Source organism: Toxotes jaculatrix, chromosome 1 (assembly GCF_017976425.1).
Source record: "Toxotes jaculatrix isolate fToxJac2 chromosome 1, fToxJac2.pri, whole genome shotgun sequence".
Lineage (NCBI taxonomy): Eukaryota > Metazoa > Chordata > Actinopteri > Toxotidae > Toxotes > Toxotes jaculatrix.
This window is the reverse complement of record NC_054394.1, coordinates 32,194,500-32,209,752: the sequence shown is the minus strand read 5'-3', so window position 1 is coordinate 32,209,752 and position 15,253 is coordinate 32,194,500. Positions and strand designations below refer to the sequence as shown.

The 15,253-nt window shown below is 49.0% G+C and overlaps 2 protein-coding genes across 4 annotated transcripts in view; one reads left to right on the top strand and one right to left on the bottom strand.

Moving 5' to 3' along the window:
• The window catches only part of LOC121181912 (WD repeat-containing protein 88-like), a 4,459-nt gene extending 1,435 nt beyond the window's left edge, over positions 1–3,024 (top strand). The window contains exons 6-11 of the mRNA XM_041038145.1: positions 39–168; positions 1,004–1,188; positions 1,269–1,351; positions 1,434–1,502; positions 1,955–2,053; positions 2,188–3,024. Coding sequence (XP_040894079.1) covers positions 39–168; positions 1,004–1,188; positions 1,269–1,351; positions 1,434–1,502; positions 1,955–2,053; positions 2,188–2,313 — 692 coding nt within the window. The 3' untranslated portion in view covers positions 2,314–3,024. The remainder of the gene's footprint in view (positions 1–38; positions 169–1,003; positions 1,189–1,268; positions 1,352–1,433; positions 1,503–1,954; positions 2,054–2,187) is intronic.
• wdr59 (WD repeat domain 59) lies at positions 3,021–15,082 on the bottom strand. Of its 3 annotated transcripts, XR_005894083.1 has the most exons (28): positions 15,020–15,082; positions 14,083–14,132; positions 13,740–13,875; positions 13,534–13,619; positions 13,362–13,442; positions 13,128–13,165; positions 12,928–13,016; positions 12,694–12,810; positions 12,390–12,467; positions 11,750–11,906; positions 11,092–11,171; positions 10,872–11,001; positions 10,384–10,505; positions 10,084–10,248; positions 9,688–9,783; positions 9,289–9,393; positions 8,961–9,082; positions 8,647–8,800; positions 7,955–8,011; positions 6,229–6,362; positions 5,954–6,035; positions 5,759–5,871; positions 5,461–5,611; positions 5,191–5,272; positions 4,979–5,099; positions 4,738–4,880; positions 4,003–4,348; positions 3,021–3,930 (listed from the first exon to the last, which is right to left on the bottom strand). XR_005894083.1 is itself a non-coding variant. In XM_041038019.1 (27 exons), the coding sequence occupies exons 1-27, from the start codon at positions 15,071–15,073 to the stop codon at positions 4,113–4,115; spliced, it is 2,979 nt and encodes a 992-aa protein (XP_040893953.1). In that variant the 5' UTR covers positions 15,074–15,082; the 3' UTR covers positions 3,021–4,112. The 3 variants fall into 3 exon arrangements, 2 of the variants coding, with proteins under 2 accessions (XP_040893953.1, XP_040893966.1); XM_041038019.1 differs by having other exon boundaries at positions 3,021–4,348; XM_041038032.1 differs by lacking the exon at positions 7,955–8,011 and having other exon boundaries at positions 3,021–4,348.
• Between the last annotated feature and the right edge of the window lie 171 nt (positions 15,083–15,253).

The following is a 15,253-nucleotide window of genomic DNA, read 5'->3' as shown; positions in this document are numbered from 1 at the left end:
ACCCGAGTTAACGAGGGTGTGTTCGCTTTCTCCCCCAGATCATCACCGCTCCACCATCACACGGTGCAGGTTCGACCCTCAGAGCCAGCGGGTGGCCACGGTGTCTGCAGACCGGAGCGTCAAACTGTGGGACCTGCTGGCTCACAAAACCACTGTGTCCATCGACAGGTGAGAGACGCAGCAGAGACGGTGTGTCCTTCATAACAGCTTTTATTTCAGCTTTTATCACCATTATTATTATGATTATGATTATTATTATGATTATTATGATTATGATTATTATTATTATGATTATTATTATGATTATTATTATTATTATGATTATGATTATGATTATTATTATTATTATTATGATGATTATTATGATTATTATTATTATTATTGCTCAAATGAAGCGGCGTTGCGGTGGCGCAGTGCTGCTGGCGTTGGCGCCGTCGCCTCGTGGCAAGAGGGCTCCAGGTTCGATCCCCGGTCTGAGCACACGTTCTCCCCGTGTAGCTGCGGCAGTAGGGCAGGGAACATGTGACGCGCTGTGACGACCTGCTGACGCGCTGTGACGCGCCGTGACGACCTGCTGACGCGCCGTGACGCGCCGTGACGACCTGCTGACGCGCCGTGACGCGCTGTGACGACCTGCTGACGCGCCGTGACGCGCTGTGACTCGCTGTGACGACCTGCTGACGCGCTGTGACGCGCCGTGACGACCTGCTGACGCGGAACAGAGGAACAGATTAGCTTTATTCCTCCAGCAGTTTACAAACTAACAGTTAATCCAAAGTGAGAAACATTCAGAGGAAATCCCTCAGCTGGTGCGGTGAAGCACAGGTGAATCAGCTGACTCTATGATGGGAGGAAGAACATTCTTAGCTCTGGGCCCAGTCCTTGTCCCAGTGCCACACGGGGACAGGAGCTCTGTGATGTAAGCAGGGACCAAACAGCAGGATTAGCTTGTCTCATGGTTGTTAACTCCCTCTCTCTCTCCCTCTCTCCCTCTCTCCCTCAGTAACCACAGCAATGTCGTCTCAGACTGCTGCTTCACCAACAATGGTCACTTCCTGTGCACGGCATCATGGGATAAAACGTTGAAGCTATGGGACCTTCAGGCGGGGGGGTTTCGATCTCAGGGCGGGACGACGCTGCAGAGTGGACACGAGGGCAGCGTGAGCTCCTGCAGCTTCTCTGCTGACGGTGAGACCTCAGAGCGAGGCAGAGACAGGGTGGGGACGTAACCTTTGGCTAACGAAACACTTCCTGTTGTTTTTCCTCAGCAAACCTGCTGGTGTCCGGCTCTTACGACAGGACTGTTGCACTCTGGGATATGTCCTCCCTCTGTCCGAGTCTCGTCCTGAAGGTGGTGATGGGCTGTCAGTGCTCCGTGTGCTCAGCACCTCACTGCAGGATGGAAGACATCATGCATGTGTTCTTTGTCACAGGGCCACAGTGACTGGGTGACAGACGTGGACATCGGCACAGACAGGAAGTTGGTTGCCTCTGCGTCCAAGGTACCGTCCACTCTGTCCCAGAGTCTATGTTAAACTCACGTACGTAGGTGAACACTGTGGATTTAGTGACGTTGATGGAAGCGTGTGTGTGAGTCCACAATTCTCAGGGTCTCTCAGTGGAGCGGAGACGTCCAAGCCTACGTCCGCTTCTGTCTTCCCCTGTGGACGTGGACTCCCATTATTCCGATTATTTTGACCTGGGAAAGGCTGAACATGATTTCTGAAGGTTTCCCATGGCGACAGTGGTGAACTCTGAGCCCTGGTGACCTGCTGATCTGTGCTGGATATGGAGCGTGTTCCCCGCAGAATCGTATCCACTGTTCTCTCTAACATGTCCAACAACGAAAAACATCTGAGACGGTTCCCGAGTCGTTCATGCTTCAGCATCATTCTGTTTTAAATGAAAGTGTTTTGAGGGACTCACCGTCCTCTGGCTGTTTCTGTCTCCGTAGGACAGGACCGTCCGGTTATGGGACATAGAGAACATGGAGGAGATCCCGGAGGTCATGGAGAAGAGGAGGACCGGAGGATCAGGGATTCACATCCTCAAGGTCAGAGTCCCTCATGGGTCCTGCTCAGCTCCTCAGTGATCACCAATCATGAGAGACAAATGGACATCGAGCTGATATGAGATTGTTGGTTGTTGCTGATCTTATGAAGTGTGTGTGTGTGTGTGTGTTTCCAGTGTGAGGAGTGTGGAAAGCCGTTCCCAGTGTCCAGACTTCAGACCTCGGAGCTCCTGACTCAGTGCGTCTTCTGTCGACTCAAATCACCGTCCACTTACCGACCGCAGCCTCCACCTCTCATGTAACTTCCTGTCCAGGAGGTCAGAGGTCAGCCACAGAGCAGCAGCTGGTAGGGATTCAGCGTCTTGCTCACGGGCACTTAGGCAGTGTTCATTACAGAAACAGGACAAACGAACAGCACACGGATGGTTTACTCTCAGAGCCGTCGATACCTCGAACTGTGTGAACTCCACGTGCACGTGACGGCTGCGTGACGGCTGCGTGAGGAAATAACCAGAGACTGAACACAACAACAACAACAACAATGGTGGAATGTTTTGTTCACACAATGACTCAGAGCCACAGCGACCTGTCAATCAATTCATCAATAAGAACATCGGCAGAAAACGTGAATAATCATTTCAGTTATATCTTAAACAAAGACGTCAGATGTTTGCTGGTTCCAGCTTCTCAGATCTGATGAATACTGAATATGTTTGGACAGTTTGGAGGACGTCATCTCGTTCTGTGGGAAATTTTAACAGGAAATTTTCTCTATTTTCTTTAAATCCTATAAATAAACAGTACACAGGCTCACATGTAAACGATGCTGCTCGTCGACCTAAATGTGGAATTAAACAGCAAAGACATGAGCGCTGTTTTTTTTAGTCTTACCAGAAGTGTAGTAAAAGGTTTGTCCTGAGGGTGGCGCTGACAGGAGGACAATGAGGCCGTTCACAGCTGGTAGTTTCAGATTTAATGTCCTGTGATGTTTTCTGAATAAATGACAATCTGAGTTCAAACATTTTATTCTTGTTAGTTTTACACACGGTACAAACGGGAGCTGTTCACACTCAGGTTCAGTCACATTAACGTGTTCAGTCTGGATCCAGCAGAGTCGTGTAAGGCCACAGTGAATGTGAGTGACGGCTCCAGAAGAGCCGTCAGGTGGGAGGTGTTCCAGCGCGTTGGTTACCTGCCCCTCACTCAGGTCCACTCTTTCAGGTGACTGACAGGTGACAGGTTAGTGCAGTGCTGCACCTGGACGACAGGACTGACGGACAGTTTCCAGCCTGCCGGCTTTCATGGAGAAAACCACAGATGAAATGGTTCACGGCTCCAAACCACTTCCAGTTTTCAGGCTGCAGTATTTTCCACATCAGATCAAACTGCATTACATACCTGTCACTTTATTAAGGTTAAAGAAATTCCACGTTTTATCTGATGCTGCTGCTGTTTGTCCAACTCCCACCTTCAGATTTAATTCTTGCCATTTTGAGGCTTCGCAGTTAAAGAAGTGTCACATAATAATTTCTGTGCACAAACGAACAGACCAACATGTTGGGATGTTGGAGATGACACATCACTGGACAACAGACAGTCTGTCCACATGTCTCCGTCCAAGATCCAAACCAGCCTGTGCTGAATGAGACTGATGTGAAACTGAGCTGCATGTTTAACCTGCACAGTCTGAATCAGATGCTCTGCTTTTGATTTTAGACTGAGATCAAAGTTTACACTGTTGTTGTTTGATGTTTAACGCGTGTTAGCTGTAGGTTGCTATGGTCTGTTCATCTGTGTGCACAGTGCTTCGTTTTGTCTGTGAGATTCAGGTTTGGTGTGAAGACACAGAGTGCAGCGTCCTCTGGGGACCATGAACGTCCACAGTAAACTTCACTTCTCTCCAGCAGCTGATGAGATATCTGACTCTGGGACAGTGTTGGACAGACAGCCGTCACTCTCTCTAGGTCCTGGAGAAGTCCTGGATACAGGATCGGGGCGTCCTGTGCATCAGAGACAGAGACATCAGAGCACACGTCGCTCAGATGTGTTGGCTCAGCCTCGTCCTCTGTCAGGAGCTGCGCTGCTTTGTGTGTGTGTTGTATCAGAAGGTGCTCTGCAGCAGACAGTGGCAGCCGCAGCCGGCCGGACACTCGTCCTGCCGGCGGAACCAGTCCATCATGTGACTGGTGTGTCCTCCGTGGCCGCAGCTCAGGCAGAAGTTGGAGGAGCCTCGTACGGCCACGTGACAGATGGCACACTGGAAGGTCAGACGTTTGCAGACGGCGCACTGAGTCCCACGAGCCTGACTGCGACAGTGACAGCAGTACACACCAAACTCTGCAGACAAAACACAGCAGAGTTAAATCACTGAGAGCTGTTTCCTGTACGTGTTCACTCAGCCTGCAGCCGACCGACCTGCAGCTGACCGACCTGCAGCTGACCTGATGTTTGGAGTGTGACTGGCTGTGAGAGAGGTTCTCTAAAGTTTCTCCTTATGTCATAATGATGTCATACAGGCAACGCACAGCGTGTTGTTCTGTGGTCTGCTCCCTGACATTCAGCGGTTTGTTTTTGTTGGTTTTTCTGTGGGTTGCCGTGGACACGGCCTGGAACGGTGTCTGGTATGTCTACAGTGTTAAAACACGAGTGAGTTTAATGTTTCATCTGTGTTGTTGTTGTTGTTTTGATGTTAGAACTGTGGGCGGAGTCTCAGTAGCGTAACGTACCGATGCCTTTGTGAGGTTCAGGAGGACAGGAGGCGAACTTGAGCACGTCGGATCTTTTCTCTCTCAGACCCCAGCGGTACAGGATTTCACCGTAACACTTCTTAAAGTCATCAAACTGCAGCATGTTGGCGGGGTCCAGCAGTCTGTCGAGGAAAAGGAAGTGACATCACAGATCTGTTAGTGAAGCACACAGCAGGCTCACCAGTTCTCCCACCGCCCTCTCTGCAGATGAACAGGTCACCTCTTGTTCATGTCGTGCTGCTCACGCTCTCGTTCCCGGGGATCTGTGTAACCCTGGTTTCCGTAGCGATAGTCGTCAGGAGAGGATTCACCCCAGGGGTTGGCGTGCTCAGCGTCTCGGCCTGAGAGTAAAACGTAAAGGTAAAGTGTTTGGGCGGCGACGTGCTGTGGTACGGCAGCACTCGGCCTGTGTGTGGCACTGTGCAGACTCACCTGTGTTCCAGGTGGTTGTAGTGATGGAGTCCGAGGTGCTGGAGCAGGAGCCTGAGGTGACGGAGCTGGAGGTGTAGCTGGGCTGGTACATGATACGGTTAGATAACTTCTCTGTTTTTAGACAACATCTGTGAAACCTACCCGCTGACATCACACCCACCCGCCCTCAGTGATTGGTCAGCCGTGCTGAGGTTAGAAAGGGGGCGGGGCTATTTCTGTGACTTTTCATGCGAACGTTAAACAGAGAATTCACAGGAGAATCAGACTTACATAGCGTGAGTGGTGTGGGGGGAACATGGAGGAGCGCGATGGGTGGTGTCCGTACAGGGAGTAAGAGTCCGGGGGCGGAGCCTGAGCTCTGAACACGCTGCACAGCATGGCCAGAGTCTGGACGTCACTCATCTGACTGTAGTGATCCAAACTGAAGGGTTGGACACAGACACAGTTCAGTGTGTTAGAGCTGTTTGATTCAAACAGACAGACTCGTTAGGTTCTGCCTTTCTTTGGCTCCTGGGACAATAACAGACCGTGCGAAGCTAAGATAAGAATTTATATCTCATAAACTCACAGAGTCTCCAGCAGGTGGCGTCCAAACGGGTGTCTGGCCCAGGGAGTCTCTGTGTCCGGGTCTGAATCTGGACTCAGGTCCTGACTGGTCGCTGCAGATGCCAAAGCCCACACCTGCACTCACACACACACAGACTGTGACAGGCTGAAGGTCTGCGGGAATTTTACAGGAACTCAGGTTTTATTGACCTCTGACCTTTGCCACGTCTCTGCGTCCGACTGCGAGCGCTGCCGCCGCGTTCTTCTGACACGTTTCCTGGATGTCGTTGACGTTCAGACTGAACAGGACAGAAAACAGTGACGGACTCTTCACACATCTGAACATTCAACCATCGATTCTCTGACAGTTTTGCTTGAAAAGGTTTAAATGAATTCGTTGATCTTGAATTATCAGTGGACTGATGAGTGGACTAATGGCAGCTCTGATTTCAGGTGTATGTCAGGCTGTGATTGGACGGTCTGCTCTCTCACATGTAGCTCTCTCCCAGAGCTTTGTGGACGGGGAGCAGACAGGAGATCTCCTGGATGATGACTTTCCCGGCCAGTTTGATGGGACGGTTGCCGTAGTCTGTCCCCTCTCGCTTCGTCTTAAACCGGCGGGATTTCTGATGGACGGACAGAAGGACAGACAGGAGGAGGAGGAGGGAGACAGCAGGTCCAGAAGAGACAAAGCACCACCTGATTAAAAGTGGCCTGGACGACAAATTACCAATAGAGACTGTTCACACTGCGAGATGCTGACTGAAGGACAGAGGTCTTCAGGGTTCGTCCTCTGTGGACCACAAATATCTTCAGTTAATTCTATCAAAATCTGCCTTGTAAGATTTGAGAATTCTAAAAATCTTGAGACTGAAAGTTTCCTGCTCGCGTCTCAGCAGGAGAACCGTTCCCTCCCACCGTGGATCCACGCGAGAAGCAGCGCGTCCTGTCCGCTCTGTGGATGGTTCAGCAGCGACTCGTCGGTGTGGCTCAGAGCCGTCGCAGTGTGAACACATTGTTAGTTTTCAGTTTGTTAACAAACTAATGCGTCGCCTGAAAAGCCAGATTACTGTAAAACTTTAAAAATTAAGTTCAAACTCATTCAAAGCCATTTCTGCTCACAGGTGATCACAGGAACTTACCTGCAGCCGTCAAACGTTAGTGGACATGAAGAGACACTGGTGCAGAGCAGAGAGGACTCAGGCAGCAGACTGGCTGCTGGTTGAACTTCAGTTATGTGTTCTGAGGAATAATTTTACAAACTGGTCTCTTCTGTCAGCAGCACACGCTGGTGGCTGCTAAGCTAACAATGTTAGCATCAGTAACAGCTGCTAAATGCTACAGGATGGATGCTCAGAGTGGACACGCTGCAGAGTGGACAGCTTCACCGCTGAAGGAGAAGCATCTGCTCTGCAGGACAGGAGGACGAGTCTCTGACTGACACATGGTTTGATAACAGTTTCATGATTTGGGAAGTCTGTCTGTCCGTCTGTCTCTCTGTCTGTGTGTGTCTGTCTGTCTCTCTGTCTGTGTGTGTCTGTCTTTCTGTCTGTCTCTGTCTCTCTCTCTCTGTCTGTGTCTGTCTGTCCGTCTGTCTGTCTGTCTGTGTGTGTGTGTGTCTGTCTGTCTCTCTCCCTCTCTGTCTGTCTCTCTGTCTCTCTCTGTCTGTGTCTGTCTGTGTGTGTGTCTGTCTGTCTGTCTCTCTCTCTCTCTCTGTCTCTCTCTCTCTCTGTCCGTCTCTCTCTCTCCCTCTGTCTCTCTGAGGACCTCCAGCTGGAGCTTATGGAGCGTTTTTCTTCTAAACTCCTTGATTTTGCTCATAAACACCTTTACACACAGATCTGAGTGTGAGACACAGATCTGAGTGTGAGACACAGATCTGAGTGGGAGACACAGATCTGAGTGGGACACACAGATCTGAGACGAGCTGTGGACAGTGGGTTTAGTTCAGATACTGTTGTAAAGAATCTGAGGTGTAATGTTTTCAGGTTCGACCAGTTTAACAGTTTAACATGTAATTAACACATAATTCAAGTTCACTTTGTCTCAGTTTGTGTTAGTGGGAGCGACATCAGCCAATCAGTGACATGCAAACAACATGTTAAAATCCCGACGCAGTGGTGAGAGAAAACCCAGAGGAGAGGAGGGACAGCAGAGGGAAAGATGGGAGAACAGAGGGACGGATGGGAGGTTTGATGGAGGGACAGAGGCTCAGTACCGGCCAGTCATGGAGGGTTTGGACAGACCAGCGGCGGGAGGCAGAGATTGGGAGCTTCTGATTGGAGGAGAGTGAGACGGAGTGGCCCACAGCAGCATGGGAACAGGTGATTGGCCAGAGAAAAACAACACAGAAAAGAAAAAGTAAAAATAAACAAAAACCATCAGGGAGACAGAGACGGGACGTTCACACAGAGACACCACGACGGTTTAACCCGTGTCATCTCCGGCCCCGGCCGTGTGTATTTATGGCAGCGCTTCATATTCCCAGCCCCACTGAACTACCCGCTGGCTCGGTGTATTTACTGGCAGCCTGAGCTGTGAAGCTGTGGGCTTCACGTTCAGGCTGACTGCGGGTTAAGAGTGATGTCTGACTTAAGACTGAGGACAAGACACATTCAAGTGATCGATCTGTGAATCTGAAACTGCAGCAGGATCATTAAATCTGCGTGTGGTGAACAGTCAGTTCAGATCTGAGTGTTTTTCAGGACACAGGACACAGGGACCGCCGTCCTGTCGACGGGGGCGGGAAAGTTTTCACGCAGGAGTTTGGTCTGTAACGAACTTTCACACAGTCGAGAAAGTTAATGGGACGAAAGTTGAGTTTGTGCAAACCAACAAAAACTGTGGCTGTTAATGTAATCAGACAACAACACAGTGACAGCTGTACAAAGGTGTGTGTGTGTGTCTCACCCGTTCTTTATAGTAAAAGGAGGAGATGGACACAGTGTCTTTGTCGGAGCGGGTCGGGCTGCCGCTGTACAGCCGCAGGGTGCTCTGGGACTCTGAACGCATCTTCATAGGCGTCAGCACACCACTGTGATAGGCCGACAGAGCTGACAGAGACCTGGACACACACACGTTAAAGGAACGTTAAAGGAACGTTAGAGGAACCGTCCTGTTTCCTCCAGAGTCACGTTTGAGACGTTTTCAGTTTCATCACACGTCACAGCTTGAAATATTTTAAACTGCAGCCCTTTTATTTTATTAAATTTAATTTTTTTTACCTGGGAGTGGGCTCGGTGGGCGGGGCAGAACGGTGCATGGTGATTGGTCGGGTAAAGTAAACCAGGCAGCCGGTGCCACAGAAGCGAGCGCCGGAGGTCCGAGGGAAGGGGATGTTGGCGTCCTGGAAAACAAAGATCGTGTCTGAAACTCAGGACGAGGTGAAGCCTTCAGACGACACTGCTCTCTGATGATTCACAGAAAATGTGGACACTGTGAAGTTTCTCTGTCTTTCTGTCTCTGTGTCTCTCAGCTGTTTTTCATATTATCTGTTCACTCTGGACGATGGTGAGGTCCTCAGAGCCGGAGCAGAGTCGAACTCTTTGTTACCTGATAGGATCCGTACGTGTTGGTGACTCGAGGAAACGCCTGCAGGGCCGGAGTGACGGGGTTAGAGAGGACGAAGGGACCGGAGGCTGGACCGTCCTCCTGAGTCTGAGGGAGGACACGTGAGATGAGATGAGATCAAACTGCTGTTCACAGCTACGCTCTTCCATGTGAGAGGGACTCAGGGGACAATATACAACGTCCAGTCCACCCACAGATGCTCAGGACCCTGTAGGTTTATGTTCTATACCCATGAGCCTCGCCCACTGTTGCCATGGTTACCAAATTCACCCACAACTGACTCAGAACGATGTCTGATGGTTCAGTCCAGACTCAGGTCTAGTTTAAGGTTAGAAGGAAGAACATGTGGAGTCAAAGACAGACAGACGTGTGTGTCCTCACCATATCAGACTCCAGACAGGACACCAGCTGTCGAACACACGGCTCCAGACAGTTCTGGTTCCTCTTCACCTTCTGAAGAGACGTGTCCGTCAGGATCTGTACAGAGACAAAGACACGTCGTCCTCAGAGCTGTCCATCCTCAGACTTACTGACTGATCAAACTCGGTTAATAACGTTAGTAATGGACAGGAAGTTAGAAAAAAGAATATTTAAACATAAGTTTAAGTTAAGTTTACGTGTTGTAACATGTTCCATCCTCAGATTTATTGTCATGTATGTTTGACCAGTTCTTCTTCTTACAGCTGACAGTCGTACCTGTCAATCACAGAACTAACTGGTGTGTATAGGACAGCTTTTCTTTATAGTGCATTGTGGTGCGTTCAGGAGCATCTGTACCTTCTGGATCTTGGTCTTCATGGCAGAGGGGATGGTGGTCGGGGAGACAAACTGGAAGGTGGGTGCTGCGTTGTTGGGATACTGGGCGGGAAACTTGACCACCAGATGAACCTGATGGCTACCGAAGTGAGCCGACACCACACAGCTACGGTTCACTGCGTCCATCTGCACAAAAAAAAAAAATCCACAACACTCTGAGTGTGTCGGCCTCATCACACCTTTACAGTGCTTTACAAACCGATAGATTAGTGAAAGGAAAACTCAGAATAAAGGTGTGAGCAGGATCTGTTACAGTCTCACCTCCACGTTGACGTTTCTGATCTGCAGGTTGACCAGAGAGAACTCCTGCTGCAGGGTCTGAGGGAGACCTGAACACACCGCCGAGTCCTGACGGCCTCTGGAGCTCAGAGAGTTTTCCTGATCTGAGAGGAGGAGGACGGGAGGGAAGCGTGAAGCAGAGACGCCGTGTGACTGACATTAAATTCATTTCACATCCACGAGTCACAGTTTGGCTGCTCCTGCTCCGTGGTGATACGTCATCGGTAGTTTTATTATCTCTGATGTGATGGTGGTGCTGCTGGAAGCAAAGCAGCAAAGAAAATGGACACGTGTGCTGTCCTGTATCTACCACATCTGGAGGCAGATGGATAAAAGCCTGTGGACTCACAACCAAGTTTGAACACAAAGACAGGGACGTACAGACATGTCCATTTAATCAGATTCATGAAGCTGTGTGTGCCGGGTTCACACATGTAACTGTATGTTGTGTGGACACTTTTCCGTCTCACCCTGCAGGTTCTCAGCAGCAGGACCGACGCTGTGGTGACTCTCAGGCTCCTGGGAGGACAAAGACTTCTCTGACTCCACGGTCAGAGACATCCCCTCCATCAGGTCTTCCACCACGTCACTGACGCACAGCTGCACAACAACAACAGCGAGCTCTCATCAGAATGACTGGGATCAGGAGAGCAGGTCTGTGAACTCAGCTCTCTGAGGCTGCACACTGACCTGCTGCAGCTGAGGATCCACCCTCCATATCCTCAGAGTCTGATCTCTGGACCACGTGACCAGCTGGTAATCCTTAGAGCCTGTAGAGTCAACAACAACAACAACACACATTAAAATAACTACACAGCACAGAGGAGTTATCCCCACAGGCTCGTATCAGTGTGTGGAGATCTGAAGTCTGATCCAGGCCGTGACGGTGAAACCTGACACCTCATGTAAACACCTGGTGTCAGAAACGTGCTGAAAGCTGCGATTCAAGGTTCACTTCCACTTTTTAAAACACCAGAATGTTCCAGCTGTTCTGGACCTTTCAGTCACATCACATGATCTTCCTCAGCAGATGAAGCTGCTCGGGTGTAATGTAGATGTTCATATTCCCATTTTTTCTGACTATTATTCACAGCTTCAAAGTTTGATTTTCAATCTCAGACTTTAAGCAAAAAAGGACGAGAAGTCGTCAAACTGTTCAGAGAGATGGACATTTAAACCACAGCAACACAACTGTTAGCCTAGCTTAGCACAAAGACTGGAAGCAGGGGGGAACTGTTAGCCTAGCTTAGCACAAAGACTGGAAGCAGGGGGAAGTGTTAGCTCTGGTCTGCCTGATTTGCGCAGAACTCTCGGTTTGAGCTGGACACTGAAACGTGCGAGCGGTCACCTTCTTTCTGTGGCCTCCACCGGAACTCGAGCACCACGTCGTCATGTCCCACGAAGGCGTGAACGGGGCTGTTCAGGTCGAGCGTGCTCCACAGTAACAGACTGTTCTCTCTCCTCAGCTGAGGAACCATCACTGTGACCAGACCGTTAGAGAATGGCTGAGATGGCACGCACGCACACACACGCACGCACACACACACACACACACACGCACACACACAAGAAGATTAATTAATAATCATTTTTTAAGTCGTGCTCTTCGTTGTCTGACAGTAAGTCCGATGTGACACTGAACGATGGCTCGAGCAAACGGTGATGGACTTTTTTCATTTTCGGATTCTTTATAGGCCAAATGATTATTCCAGAAAATCATGGGCAGATTAACTGAAACCAAAACACAAGCGTCACATTATTGGTTGATTTATTGTTTTATCACAGATATATGTGCATGTATTTGAGTCAGTGAGTAATAAGAAACAGCAGAAGTGGTTCAGATTCCTGGAGGATCAGGCTCAGGTGCTGTCGATGTCTGTACCTTCTTCTTCTCTGTCCTCTGCTGTGATGCTAAACTTCCCTCCTGTGATCACTAAAGTTTTCTCTCTTGTCTTATTGTCAGTGTGAGCTCAGGTGTTGATACTCACCGTGTACCTGGCCTTCCACACCGGCACCTGACAGGACAGGATGTTCAGGTACTTCCTGGGCTGTCGGTAATCCCAAAACTACACGCACACACACGAAACAGGGGAGATGACAAAATAAACACGAATGGCGAAGAAGAGCAGCGTTCGGCTGCATCCTCAGAGAAAACGATGCTGAGTCCTTCTGTGTTTACCTTCAGTAGAACAGGTTACTAAAGATTCCAGCTGTTTGTGTCAAACACAGATCTGAGTTTCACTCTGAACATTTTACCATCAGCATCAGCGTTTGTGTGAGTCTGTTCCTCACCCTCACTGAGTTGTCCTGGCTCGACGTGGCGAGGATGAACTCGTTGTCTGGGTGCCAGTCGAGGCCGTGGATCTTCGACAGGTGAGCTGCCACGTACTCCGCCGCCGTGTTCGGCTTCTGTTCAGAGGAAATTAGACGAACACTAATCAGGAAAACAACTGACATCGATAACACACACATCAGCTCAGTCTGTGATTCAGAAACATGTTTGTTAACTAGAAATCAGTCGCTCACTCTTTTATCCCAGATCCGTACGTCTCCATCGTGACTGGACGCCAGCAGGTACTGGTTCTTCCTGTTCCACTTCACCTGAGACGCCCCAGCTGCAAACACGAGAGACGACAGAGAGACGTGATGGGTTTTCTGTCTGCAGGTTGATTTTCACAGATAAAATGAATAAAACGTAAACACGGTCTGGTCCTTTAAATACTCACCGACAGCAGACAGAGCCACCGTGGGTTTCCGAGTGTCTCTGTGGAGTCGAACAGAGACGCAGAGACCGTGTTAGTAAGACGTGTGTGAGGTAGTTTCTATCAGGTGATGTTTACAGAATCAATATTTCATGCACTCGTGACGCCCTCTGCTGATGAAGGTCATGTGATATGGACCTGGTGTGAGACTGTGTCTCCACTACATGTCAGGGTGTAAACCTCACAGTTTCCTCTGACCTGGTGTCCCAGATGTAGATGTAGGTGTCCACTGAGCTGGTGACCAGGAACTCCGGCTCAAACCAGGACCAGTCCAGATCGCTGGAGACATCAAAACATCACAGTGAGTCCGTGAACACATCACAGTCAGTCCGGACTGAGAGAGGTGCGTTTGATTTAACTCTGTTGTTACCTGATGACCCGGGTGTGTCCCTGCAGGGAGGTGTGAACTTCTCCACAGCCCTCCCTCCACGAGTACAGATCCACACGCTGGTTACTCTGAGCACACACACACACAGGAAATACTTTTCCTTTATAATTGTTTGTTTATTTTCAGATCAGATTTTGACATCAGATCTTTTCATAAACGTTTTTGTCATCTTTCAGAGCAGAACTCACCGAGGCGGCGAAGACATGGGACTCTGATTTGTGCGGGTTCCACTGGACCGTCCCCACGTCCCACTTACTCTGTCTGCCAATTTTCCGAGGAGGTTCGGACGGAGCCTCCAGGTTCACCATGTACAGGAAACGCCGCCTGAGAAACCACAACAACGAGCACAACAGAAGGTTGTAGAAATAGTTTGTGTGATGATGTGTTCACTGACACCACGTGTTTGTATTAACTCTGGTTTCGTAAAGACCGTGTGGACTCGCTGTAATAACTTTTACCTGCAGCTGTCAGTGTCACGGTCGACGCACAGGTCTAAACTAAGCTGTGGTGGGTTCAGGTGCTCTGACTTACCCGGACAGGACAGCGTGAGAGCCCAGGCAGTCCACGGACATGGCGGTGGCCTGAAAACACAGCAGAAGAAGAAGAAGGTGACAGCCGATCTGAAACCTGCAGATAGCAGTGACTTTCTTCTAACAGCTGATATGAAACACAAACACATGAACTTTATGTCTTTTTCCCAGATGCAGCTGTGTGAACCAGTCCCCTCTGAATGATCACACAGCAGGAGACGCTCGGTCAGTTTGTTGATTGGCAGAATACTCTCGACTATAGTTATAGGTGATTAATGTTCAGGTCATGAATCGTGAGGATTTGGACTGTTGGTCTGATGACGTCACGTAACATGTTATTATCATCATCATTATTTTTCTGATGAATTAATCAATGACAGAAAAGCTGCAGCCAAACTGATCGGTGAATCGTTTGAATCGTCACTGTTCCAGCTCCAGCTTTAACATTTGAATATTTGCAGCTGGTTTTTATGATAAAGTGAATATCTTTGTGTTTTTGATGTTGGATGAAACAATTAATCAATTAATCGAGAAAACAATCAACAGGAAAAACTGATCATGAAATCAGCAGCTGCAGCTCAAGATAAATGACTTCTGCTATTAATTGAAGAAATTAGTTGATAATTTATTTCAGATTATTTAAACTAATCGATTACTCTCCTTCCCTGACCTGTTTTCCTTTCAGGACGAAGCTGTAACTACAACATGTGTAGAACTTATAAATAATTTCAACGATCATTTGATTAAAATCGATTAACTGCTGGTCGAGAACAAAGTATGACAGGTTAAAGTTGGACTGACGCTGTAGTTTTGTGTTTTATGGTGTTTAACAGGACTTTTTCTGTAGTTTCCCTCTGTTTAACTGTCCTCCACCTGTCCATCTGTCCACCTGAGCTGTCCGTCTCTTTAATCGCACCGGAGTTTTCGGACAGAAATACCTGGGCATCCCGAAACTCCACCACCACATTCTCACTGCTCCAACGAGCCGCCATCTTCCTCCGTCTTCTACCGTCAACAAACGTCACGTGACCTCGATGACACGCGACGTTGCATTCAGGGACTGTAGGAAAAATGGGAAACACCGTATGAGGCACACTGAGGTTCAGGACATCTCAGTGTAACCGACACAACACACCGAAATAAAACGTGTTAGTGGTAAAATCAGACAGTCC

What these genes read in the sequence shown, in the direction of transcription:
- wdr59 (XM_041038019.1), bottom strand. Translation starts at nt 15,073, where the DNA reads ATGGCGGCTCGTTGGAGCAGTGAGAATGTGGTGGTGGAGTTTCGGGAT. An exon ending in ATCTACATCTGGGACACCAG is followed by an intron (nt 13,166 to 13,361) that starts GTCAGAGGAAAC and finishes TCGACTCCACAG; the next exon opens with AGACACTCGGAAACCCACGG. An exon ending in ACACGTACGGATCCTATCAG is followed by an intron (nt 9,083 to 9,288) that starts GTAACAAAGAGT and finishes TTTGTTTTCCAG; the next exon opens with GACGCCAACATCCCCTTCCC.